Genomic DNA, 12501 nt, shown 5'->3' with positions numbered 1-12501 from the left:
AGAAGCCTCCCCGTGCATGGAGTGACTTGACGAGCATCCTTAGAGCAGGGGGTACATGATATACGAGGGCCAGGCATTGATATCTCACTGTGTTTGTCCAATCACCAGTTCATAATCCATCCTTATAGTCACGATTAACCCAAGAGATAAAGAAGCGATGTAAATTATCTCCTTAAGGAACCTTTTCCCTTAGTTTTGGAAAATGTTCGCTTTGGCGTCCTTTCTAAGTAAAGTAATCCCCAGATTTACGTAATACGCGACTTACGTAAATTCCCAGTTACGTAATAACTGTACGTAGCTGTCAAAAGACATTTTTTTATTTTGAAAAGTGTGATTTCATTTTGTTTCTATATTATTTTCCTGTATCTTTCATAGTTTATATCCGAGTTTATACTGCTGCTTGATGTTTCATTTATAAAATAATACTGTGTAAATAATACACACACATACATATCATAAATATAGCCTCCCCGATGGCGCAGTGGTAGCGTCTTCGCCTTGTAATCAAGGCGTCCCGGGTTCGATACCCGGTGGAGGCACAAGTGGTTCGGATCCCACTTTAAACTGTAGGTCCAGTCCCGATTAGCCTTACTGTGCATAAAGTGAACTTAAAGCAACAAATCAACCAACATACATACATATAATAATAATAAATATTGCAGTTTCTTACGAAGTTATACTTAAGCAATCTACAAATTCGACTTACGTAAATTCAAGGAACGCATTACAGTAATACCTCGCTAATCCGGACTAATGGGGGGATAAGTTGACCGGTTAAACGAAAGTCCGGATTAACTGAAATAACCTAAAAGAACAGTAGAAAGTGCACTAAAACTCCGTTTATAGCAACAAAACACGTTTATTATGGTGTATTTAAAGGGCATAGGCCTAAATACACTATACAGTAAAGTACAAAGTCTGCGGGAAACAGAATTTCATCAGTGGTTGACCGCCTTCGGGAAGTTATCTTCTTGACTTCTAGCCACAATTAAAACATTGCATTCGGCTTTTTTTTCCTTTTGCCTGTCCCGATTCAGCTAAGTCCGGCTTATCGGGGTGCGGATTAACGAGGTTTTACTGTACTTACGTAACTCGGGAGGTTACGTACACTATTTTCAGTTTTGTTGGTATTTTCAATTTCAATAAGGATGCGCTGTCCTCTGATTAACTATCAAAAGCTCAAGCATAGTAAACGGAGGCGTATTGGTCACTTTGTAATCAACGGGCCTGTGGTTCGATACCCGGTGGAGGCACGTAGTGGTTGGGATGCCACTTTCAACTGTAGGTCCAGTCCCGATTAGACTTTATGTGTGTGAAGTGGACTTAAAATATCAAACAAACAAGAATGCAGATAGTAACTCTCGGGAACTTTCACACCGATGCGGCAGGCGAAAAGCGACTCGTGTCACTTGGGAACGAAACTTCAGAAGTACGTGAAGTGACACAACAAGCAGCATAATGTCGCCCGGACTGGGCCGTTTTCTCAAACCAGAGAGAGAGAGCTGTGATGTAAAATCGAGACACGACGAGATTAAGGTCCAGTGCATATCGTTCGAGAATATACGACGCACTATACTGGACGGAACTCCAACTGGCGGCTGACCTTGACGGTTATTTGTGACCCTTTCTGTCGCCCAATCGTCTTCGGGGGCGTGTAGGGCTCGGTGGGTGTCAACAAACTCAGTTGCGAAGAAAGAGCTGAAGAGGTCGCATCGCTCTCCCGAAGCAACGTTGCCAGGCGTACTTCTGTTTTGGCCAGTTGTCTATTTGCGTGTAGAGTGTTTGCGTGTGAAACTCCCTCGTGTAGGACCGCATGTGCAGTTGTATCATTAACATCCCGCTGATTTCTGGTGCTGGTAATATCGTTGCCCGAGAAGGCTCTTTCTCGCTTTAAGGTACGTTTGGCAACGTGTGGTGGACCCAACGCTCATTTGTTTCGTCCCCTGACCAACGTTCGGTACCTTGTGACTCGAAAATGCCCGATGTCTAGGGGCATGCATATTTCGTTTTTGACGAAAAAACGAAATGTGAAAAAACACATTGTAGTGTTAATTTTTCATGTTTTTGAAAGGTGTGAGATACATTTTGTGACCATGTTTTCTCACGAAATAATGCGAAATGAACTGCAAAAAGCGAAATTAACTCTTAAACACGAAATTTACCGTTTATATACCGACGCGACACTTTCTGAAGTCTGAAGTATCCTGTGAGTTATGCAATTCACGGAAAATTGATTAATTCTGCTGTAAATATTTGAGAAGCAAAAATAAACCCCTTTACACAGGAATAAACTTAATACTAAACTTAATACTCTGGTATCTACATAAATGTGCTATTAGAAGGGATAAGATTATTTTGTGTAATAAGTGTAGTTTTAAAATCAAACTTAGGATTATATTCACAATTTTAAAACCAAAATGTCATTTTATATAGCACTTTTCATGTGATTATTCACCGCTATAACACCGAAATTTCATTTTATTTACCGCTTTTGAACCCGAAATCGACTCTGTTTTTGTACCGAAATTTTGCTTTTTTAATTACCAAAAATATGTGCCTCTACCGATGTCAGTCGAATTCGCTGTTTCCCAGCCGCCAGATGAAGTTGCGTTCAGTATAATCTAAGCGAAAAATGCTGGCTCAACCAGAACTCGAACCTGGAACCCACTACAATTTGTGTTGTACATCATTTTTATGTTCCAAATTATAAGGTATAAGGTATGGTCAGTGGCGGCGAATGGGTTCCAAAACGGGGGGGGGGGCAAAGACAGTATATTTCCCTTTGTATATAAGATTTAGCATAGTGCGAAGGCAAAAGTTGCGAAAAGTGGGGGGCAACTGCCTCCCCTCGTCCCCCTAATCGCTGCCACTGGGTATTTTTACTTCAACCAAATTACTTCCTACGAACCTTATTTCGACATTCCAAGTTGATATCTACCTGACAACGGTAACTTTGAACCTGTGCAACTTGGTCGAATACATTTGGAATCAAATTCCATTTTTCTAGAGTGTGTATCCTCGGAACTAGGCGTCAAACAAGCAATATATATATATATATATATATATATATATATATATATATATATATATATATATATATATATATATATATATATAGGAAGAAGAATAAACTGCATAAGATTTGCTGATGACATGGCATTATTCGCTGAGAATGAAATAACCATAAATAGTATGTTAGAAGAGTTGAACAGCAGCTGTGAGCAGTATGGAATGAAGATTAATGTAAAGAAGACAAAGGCAATGGTTATAAGACGGAAACCAAGGAATATTAATGTGAGAGCAAACAGTGAAAGAATCCAGCAAGTGGATAGCTTCAACTACCTCGGATGCACTATAAGCAGTGACATGAGCTGCACACAAGAAGTGAAAATGAGAATCGCAATAGCAAATGAAGCTTTCAATAGAAGAAAAAATGTTTTTTGTGGACCCATGGACATAGGTCTAAGGAAGGGATTAGTGAAATGTTTCGTGTAAAATGGACGGACAAGGTAAGAAACGAAGCCGTACTGAAAAGAGTTGGTGAAAAAAGATCTATACTGGAGACCATCAAGAAGAGGAAAAGAAACTGGTTAGGACACTGTCTAAGAAGGAACTGCCTGCTAAGAGATGCCTTGGAGGGAATGGTTGAAGGAGGAAAAGTCCGTGGAAGAAAGAGATATCAGCTTTTGGATGATATTAAATTAACTGGGTCGTATGCTATTACGAAGCGTAAGGCAGAGAATAGGGAAAGCTGGAGATTGCAGTGAAAAACCTGCCAATTAGGCAGAAAACAATGAATGAATGAATATATATATATATTTAAAAAAAATGTTTTCTGCATACACTGAAAAAGTCTCGTCTCCAAACATCTCTACAGATAGTGCTCATTTAATTTTCCTTCTATATGAACCCACTTTTGCGTCCGACTGTACACGAAATCCCATGTCGTTCACTTTGAAGAAGCCCTTGTTTGCGCTGATGGAAAATATCTTTTGATTTTAGTTTCTGAAAAGGCTTATTGTAATAGAAACAATAAACCTTGGAGTGCTTGGTTGAATAAAGTACATTGAAACTTTTGCTGGAAGTTACTCATATCAAGCCAACAACGTTCTAGTGATGTATTATCATTAAAAGCAGAAACAAACCCTTTTTACTTCAAAGGCAAAGCAGTACACGTCCCCCCAGTTTCCCCCTTAATGCTATTATTTACCGAAGAGAAAGTTAGATGGCGCCGAGTTCGTGGACTTTCCTCCTATGCTCGAATTTCTTTCTTGCGCGAGGAGTGAGAGGGGATAAAAATGTAGTCTGAATCGCTTTTCATGTTGTGGGAAATTGATTTTTCTGGTCTTGTGATCAGCGCGGAGTTTCGGGTTCCATGGGATAAAAAAGGAGAGAGGGAAGTGTTACGAAATAGGAGGATATATCATCAATGTACCTCGCCGACACGCTCTTTATATCCATAGGCTCGCTGACTGGCTGGAGTCACGTTGCGAGGATTTAACCTTCGCCCCCCGGTGCGGCTTCGAATCGGGATAAAACGCGGAATGAGTATTCGGAAGAGGAACATTGACATTTGTGGTATCCCCCCCCCCCTTCCCTTGTTATCCCATGGGAGCGAGTCGTAGCGCCGTAGGTCGTTCCCGTGTATTATCAAACGCCCGAAAGGATGTCGGGATGCGTTATCCCGAGATCGAGCCTGCAACCATTCTCACGCGTCTCACCTGTTAGGGAGGGGGGGATTGGAGATGAAGATTCAAAGAATGCAAGTTTCTTTCCTGTTTCACGTCTGCTCGCACCCCGTTTTCGCCGCTTGGGAGCCAGCTAGCGTAGAAAGGGATGTTTATCCTTCGATGATAGGCAGCACGTTATGCCTGCGCGCAGTGCGGGTAGCATAATACGTAAGGATATATTCTTCTCAACCGCTGAGACCGAGGGATGGTCTCGCTTAAGGGATTTAATCCATGGTATCTTTTCATCCATGTGTATTACATGTTGAGAATGATGTCATCTGCAATCAAAAAGGAGGTGCTCCGCCTGAAACCTACTTTAACTCGATTTTTCGGAGGTTTTGTTTTCCAGTAGTTGTGCCATTTTTTTGTACTTTTAGGTGTTATATCCCTCAAAATTCGTGTTTCTATTGTATCACACTTTTGTGCGAAATAAACTCAAAATTATACATTCATTGTGCTTTCGAACAAGTATTATAATTTCTAGGTCGCACGCCCTACACCTGTCCGTGGATTTTTCTTACCTTGGAAACGATTTATGAGGAATGAATTTTCAATTATTTCTCGCGCAACAAACTGATGCTGCGGATTCCCTGTAACGGTAGGATTGCACTTGATCTTCACCAAAACTTTGCGTCACTTTGGTCATTGACGCAAAACGTTTCCCACGCGACAAATACCGATGTTAGGGCTCCTTCGTGACGGTAGGTGGTCACTCAATCTCCGCCAAAACCCGCGCCACTTTGCTCGGTAACGTGAACTTTCCGATAGGAGGTGAGAAATTGTGGGAAACACCCAATTACACTTGGTTTCATGTAGCTGTCAGATTTATTCCATGTATAACACGCACCATAGCATTTTTTTGGGGGTGGTGTTGAAAATTTTAGGAAACGTGCGCGATATTCACTCGATCTGATATCCCAATCCTGTATTCTATACTGATCTCGTGCTCAACTGACCTACTTTTTGCTACATAGCTTTATCCGATGTCAGTCGAAGAAAATTCAGCTGATCGCAGATTCGTTGTTTTCCAGCCGCCAGCTGAAAGTGCGATCAGTATAATGGTGTAATGATAAAATGTAGATTTCAAGGAACAGAAGATCCTGTGTCAGTATTTCTGTTTCCTATTTGCAGACATTCTTGACTTTCCATGAAAAGGCGGTAAACATCAGTCCGGGGTCTCTTCAACATGTGAAAGGAATCGCTTTGCAATGAAAACTTGCTTTGACAGGTCAATTTTTCTTCCTTTTTATCATTGTTGCTTGCTTCATCCGAGAGGTTTTTGCTATATGTTCAGTGTAGATAATCTTTCACTGCTGTTGGACAGACTCCTTTGTGCGTGTGTAGCATGCATTTTCCGCGGTTGCAAATAATATGTGATGCTGCTTGAGGCATTCACGAGAACGTCAGTTTACGAGTATGTATTTCTCTTAGTGCAAAAAAGCTACGCGCTCACACTCAACACCGCATATTTCGCAGTAGCACTGCATGTATCAAATGCAAGGTGTCGTCTGATGTAATACAGGGTGCGTCAATGAATCGGGCAATTTTATAAACTCCACACTTAAGACAAGATATTACATAATACAGAACAAAACACAAAACAAAATGAAGAAGAAGAAATGCCAAAAGAAGATACAATTCTTACATTTTGATTTATTTGAATATAACATTACTAGGATGGCCTCCATTTCGTTCCAAACACTTTCTGTCAGGTTACACATCACGTTGAGTAGCATCGTCACAGGAATTTGAGCCACCTCTTCCCGGATCCGATCCTTAAGTTCATTAAGGTTGCGTCGGAGTTGTGGTTGGAAGACTTGCTTTCAAGTAAAATCATCACAAGCGAAGAGATCCGGTGCTCTGGTGGGCCAAGGAATATCCCAATTCTTTGAGATGACATGATTGGGAAACGAGAACTCCATCATAACTGAATGGTAGTCACGTGTTACCTCTGGCGCAACAACTATCTATATCCAGTGTTGTAAAATCGCCCGATTCATTGCCACACCCATTATATCATTATTAATCACTATGCGCATGCGCAAGTGGCTACAGCGCATATCATCTGCGTATTTTCACTCCGCGCCTTGCTGTGGGGCAAGCTGTCGTCTACAAACTCTAACTACCACTTAATCAACCTATATATTTGTCTTCAAGGCCTTTCGGCAGCATATTTACAAACCTACGTTGAAATAGCAGCTGTGGGCGTGGCTTATGACAACATCAAATAGTAGCGCGTTTCTTGTTTGACGCGGTCCATTAAATACGTCGACTACTACCTACATACGCATGAAAGAAGTTAAATTGCAATTTTTATTGGACAGACAGTACTTGACAATTGCTTTTCTTTTGTTTTCCAGGATGTGTTTCGGCTAATGACGCCAGGCGGAGGTGGCTATGGTTCGCCCGAGGATGTTCCAGATGACCAATCAGAAGCTGCGAAGAAAGCGCCATCTTTTATTGAAAGAGGAAGCGTCTTCGAATACCGGAAAGCCCAGGAATCAGTCTAAAGTCACTGGTATTTAGTTTCATTATATGCCTTGGCTACACTGCCTATTGGAAGAATATGTATATGTTGTTCATCATACTAGCTTATATCCTATTTCGTAGCCTTTTGCTCATATTGGTGCCAAAGGACTTACATAAGAATAAGAATCGGGGTTAAGAATCGTATGCCCCTCCCCAAATACAATTTCAGTTATAACGTTTAGGCCAAGTTATGTTATATGAATAGTTACATTATATTTTTACCACAGCCCTGGTAGGTGTGCTATGTAATCCAAGGTCCCCTTCCCCAGCTAGTCACAACGTTAGCTGATATAGAAATGAACAGGGTGTTACAGAAGTCTCCATACAGAAATTACAAGTCAACAGTGTAGTATTGAGGGTATTGTATAATTGTTTACAAAACATTCTCTTGTATTATTACACCTATGTTCTTCTCCCTTTATGGTGCACTCTTGTTCACACGTTTGGTATTAATCCATCTATTTGCACTTCAAATACTCTCCTGTAGACCGTCAGTGCCTTGTATCTACGAAGTGCCCGCCGAGTGACTAGATTTAGATCTGGGGACGTTGGAGGCCACTTCGTTGGACCATGCTAAAGAAAACATGAAAAATATACTTTTTGGACTTGATCGCATGTTAGGAAAATTTCGTAGCATGAGCGCGCGAATCAGTATTCTTGATCCTGCCGTAAGCGACATGTGAATGACGTTTTGACTTACAACTTGCGCTTTTCTGACCCTTCTCCGAGCCAGTATTGACAGTGCCAGTCGTAGGAACTTCGCTAAGATCTGGATAAAAGCGTGTTTTTTTTTCTTTTTAAAACACCATTCAACTGCAGTAATTTCATAATGTCCAAGCCTTTGTTACAGGCGTCACAGAGAATTTGTCTTCTGCCAAAATATTTTCAGATGGTCTCAGCTTCTGTGGATATGGCTATACTATTCTCTCTCTCTCTCTCTCTCTCTCTCTCTCTCTCTCTCTCTCTCTCTCTCTCTCTCTCTCTCTCTCTCTCTCTCTCTGCTATATCCTTTTTCCCTTTGATTCTTTCTTTTCTTCTACTTTTCTCTTTCTTTATCCTCTATGTTTGCGCCAGGTCCAGACCTCCAATTTCTATTCCAATTTTAATAACAAAAATTATTGGTTTTGCATGGAATATACGAGGGTTGAGGCATAATTCATGTCAACTATTTTTTTTTTCGCAGAATGCAGGACCAGCACTAAAATCCAAAATGTACAAGTGGAAGGGGGGCAGTGTATGGTACCGTGGAATGTATGAACAATGCAGATAATGCGTACCAGGTGTAGGATAGGGAAGCGAGTAATGACTCTTAAAGATAGCATCGTGCCAAATGTGTTTACAAGTCTGAACTAAGTATAAATGTCTGATGTAGGGAGCGTGGGTTCTCCTGAAACGTCCCAATACTACAAGAGTAATAATAAGTCTGAAAGCATAGGAGCATTACAGGAACAAAAGAGGCGCATTATACAGTGCCCGGAACCCCTTGATTACAAGACGAGGACGTTACCACCACGCCATCGGGGAGGTCCACCCTTTTTTGAACTTGGAGAATATACAGTATTGGCCAAATTATTTTACTCATTGTAAAAAAGTAGCACATTTTCTTGTTTTAAAAGTGTTCTAACTAAATAAATTTCACGATTGTAATAACTTTTTATGGGATTAAACTGTTTGTCTGCTTTGATATAATCTTGTTTCCCAGAATCTTTTCTGTTGCTGTGTCCTAAAAATAGATGGCAGCACGGTTCTTTTCATATTCGCAAAAGTGCCTGGAACAATACGTACATTGTTTACCGTGTTATTTATGCCATTCTTTGGTTATAACAAAATAAATAATATTAATTCTGGTTTTTGTAAGGGTGTTCTTTATTTGTATCTGTGGAGCAACGCGTAATTTAATAAACCACGTGGTTTGAAGTTTAGAAAAAAGAATGAAAGGGAATTGTACACACACAATGATTAAAATAGGCTCGAAAAGAGCCGAAGGTGGTCATACGAATTACTGACAGTACTTGCAGTGTGTATAACAATGCAATGTGTATCACAAAACATTAAATCTGTCAAATTTCTGTACATAAAGTGAGTTAATCTGTTTCATTTTTTCAAGTAATGAGTCCAATAATATGGCCAATACCGTATATATATATATATATATATATATATATATATAGTTGCCATGACTTATGCCCCAGCCCTCGTATATGTCAGACTTGCAGAAGATATACACGGAGGCTGCTATGAAGTCGCACACATTCACAGATTGAAAATAAAGCACCCATATTCCGCATGTCCAACGGCTCTACTGTTAAGTGATGACTATTGATTCATTGAGAAAGGTGAATTGCAAACGTTAATTCCTAGTAATTCGATATTCTAAATGTATTTTCGCCCGCAATCCGCTAAAAGTGTTCCAGTTCGCCAGCTTGCACAAGAGCCCGTGTGTTGCCAAAGCCTCCTTTAGAGCATAATATTGGAATGTGATTAGAACAATGATGAAAATTTGTCTCTCCGTTTGATGGCCCGTTCGAAATAATATGAGGCACCTTGCGAAACAAACGTACAAAATTATGTTCCGTACAACATAGGCAGTGTAAGCCAGGGAAGTCAGGTATATTGTGATAAGCAGTTTGAATTTTATTCAGGGTAAAGTTGTATCTGTAATGCATGTCGTAATTCATTGGTGTTAATACGGAATTTGTGGGATTACCTAAAAAAAATATACAGAGAATATATATATTTTTATATTTTTAGAGGGAATATTGTTACTTTATAATGTTGTTGATTTAAATAAAATATTTTCAAATCATTAGAATGTAGTTTTACTCTATTTTCTGGTACTTTTTTTAAAATTCTTACTTCGTATCAATTGATGATGGGTAGCAGAGGCATCTTCTGAACGCATGCGGTGCATGCTGCGCATGCGTCAATTGTGGGAAAAAGGACAGCTTGCTCTGCGACGACATTAATGAGCATTTCTACATTCTAATTTCTTCATATAGGAGATTTATTTTACACGAGAGGGCTGAACTAAACTTATTTCTTGGATCTGAAGTGAAAGAATGTAATAATTCTTCTCCCACAATTGATGCATGCGTCACTTCAGATCCAAGAAATGTAATATAAGCTTAGTTCAGCGCTCTCGTGTAAAATAAATACTTCTCCTATATGAAGAAATAAGAATGTAGAAATGCTCATTAATGTCGTCGCAGAGCAAGCTGTCCTTTTTCGCCACAATTGACGCATGCGCAGCATGCACCGCATGCGTTCAGGAGACGCCTCTGATGGGTAGTCTATGCAGTAGTATGAGGAAGTCTAGTAGAAACAGATATAGTCGATATTAGTAGTAGGTGTGGTTAATATTAGCCTTACTATTGAGGAATGTACTGGCACCAGGGTTGTTAAAAATCCAGGAAACCGTAAATTCTATTGGGTTCTGTTGCAGGACCGGAACCTTTTTCCTCCCACAATTTAAATTCGGTACAACTTGCTTATTGTTTCATTGAAAAAGGGTTCCTGGACCGTATTTAAATTCAGCCAGAAAAAGGTTCTTCGACCGTATTTAAAATTCAGCCAAAAAAAGGTCCCTGGACCGAATTGAAATACTTGAGATGAAAAGGTTCTTTACGGTCCAGAACACATTTACGCTTGCTGATTTTCTCTCCTGGACCGGAATTGAATTTATTTACAATTCATGTACCTTTAACAACCCTGTCTGGCACTTTATTTTTTTTAGTTCTGTTCATTGTTGGGATATACTTGTCTTTTTCGCGGAGCGTTTGAGCTGTGTTAGATGTCCAGAGTTTCCCTGTATTTGACATTAAACCTGTTTTGGCCCCAATAGTATGTACTGTGGTATATTTAGAGGGTTACTTGGTTGTAGCTTTCGGTATTGAAATTACGGGAGATTTAGTCGCGATAAATTTTCCTCATTTTTAACGCCGCGTCATCACTTCAGCAAATGTTTATTGAATGGATAATATCAAACCAAAGAATTAATTAACATTTTATGTAATATACAGATCACAATAGATAATTAAAAAAAAGTACAAATTTTTAGGTTTCTCAGAACTAAGCATCAATCGACTACTGCAAGATATGATGTCCTTTCCGCCCGCCAAGTATAAAACATGCAAGATCTTGCAGTCGACTTGAAGTTTCGTATGGTTCGCCGATCTCGAAATGAGTTCAAATTTCGCGATTTTTGGTTGTTAATGAAATATACGGGAGAAATGGAATGTCGATGCGGGAGCCGGGATGATAAAAGAGGGAAAAAAGTAGCTCTAATACAGGAAATCCCGGGAAATACGGGAGAGTCCGTGTCTGTAAGTGGGAACAGATAGACAAAACACACAGGCAGTGTTGCCACATGAAGGGAAATTTCCCTTTTGCAGGAAAATTCGGACCAAATTTTTAGCCAGAAGGGAAAAGGCAATTTCGATGAAAGATACCACAATTTCAGGGAAAAATTAACAGATATGACTCTGCATTGTTACAGTTTATGTCAAGTTCGAGTTTCATATCCACATTTTTATTTCTTTATTTTTTTGTGTTCCTTCTTATTTCTGGTCCTTTGAATGCAATCCTGGATCCATTTATATTTCTTTTACGTTTATTGTACGGCGATTTTCTGCACCTTCGGATACTAGTAACGATGAGAATTAACACTTAAATGGATTCCTGACCAGGATTCAAACCCGGAACATCTGGCCAGAAACCGATGATTTGTGAAAAATTTGTTTAACATTTTTTTATTCACACGAACATGGACCAACGGAAATTGAACTACTACTGCTTCTGCTACTACTACCACCACCACCAATACACCAATAATAATAATAATACTAATTATAGGTGAAGGGAAAAATTGGTCCAGAAAGGGAAATTTTGTCCCTTAAAAAGGGAAATTGTGCTCTCATCTTGTGGCAACACTGCACAGGGGGTGGAAAATGCTCATTAATGTCAGTAAGGGTAGGTTTTTAATCTTGGCCTGTAATTTGTTCGCTCTTTTCCTGCAATTTGTAGTAATTTTGTTATTGTTAAGCGATGCGTGATGAATTTCTATCAAGATAACATAAAATGAAAATTTTCCATATTGTTGACAACACACTTCCATTATGGAGCACTGTCCTTAGCAGGCTTAATATAGGCCGGCGCATTCTCATGATCCAGCGGCTTAGAAATGTGACGTCACCGGTGGTAGATTTTAAATTAGTACTCTTTTACTCTTGTTACTACTGAGACA

The 12501-nt window shown here is 39.7% G+C and overlaps 1 protein-coding gene across 1 annotated transcript in view; it reads left to right on the top strand.

Moving 5' to 3' along the window:
• Positions 1-10071, top strand: part of LOC145980375 (5-oxoprolinase) — a 160703-nt gene extending 150632 nt beyond the window's left edge. Inside the window, exon 21 of the mRNA XM_083113439.1 lies at positions 7091-10071. Coding sequence (XP_082969565.1) covers positions 7091-7240 — 150 coding nt within the window. The 3' untranslated portion in view covers positions 7241-10071. The remainder of the gene's footprint in view (positions 1-7090) is intronic.
• Positions 10072-12501: the final 2430 nt, after the last annotated feature.

Source organism: Lepisma saccharinum, chromosome 27 (assembly GCF_977018435.1).
Source record: "Lepisma saccharinum chromosome 27, izLepSacc3.1, whole genome shotgun sequence".
Classification (NCBI taxonomy): domain Eukaryota; kingdom Metazoa; phylum Arthropoda; class Insecta; order Zygentoma; family Lepismatidae; genus Lepisma; species Lepisma saccharinum.
This window is presented reverse-complemented; position numbering and strand designations above follow the sequence as displayed.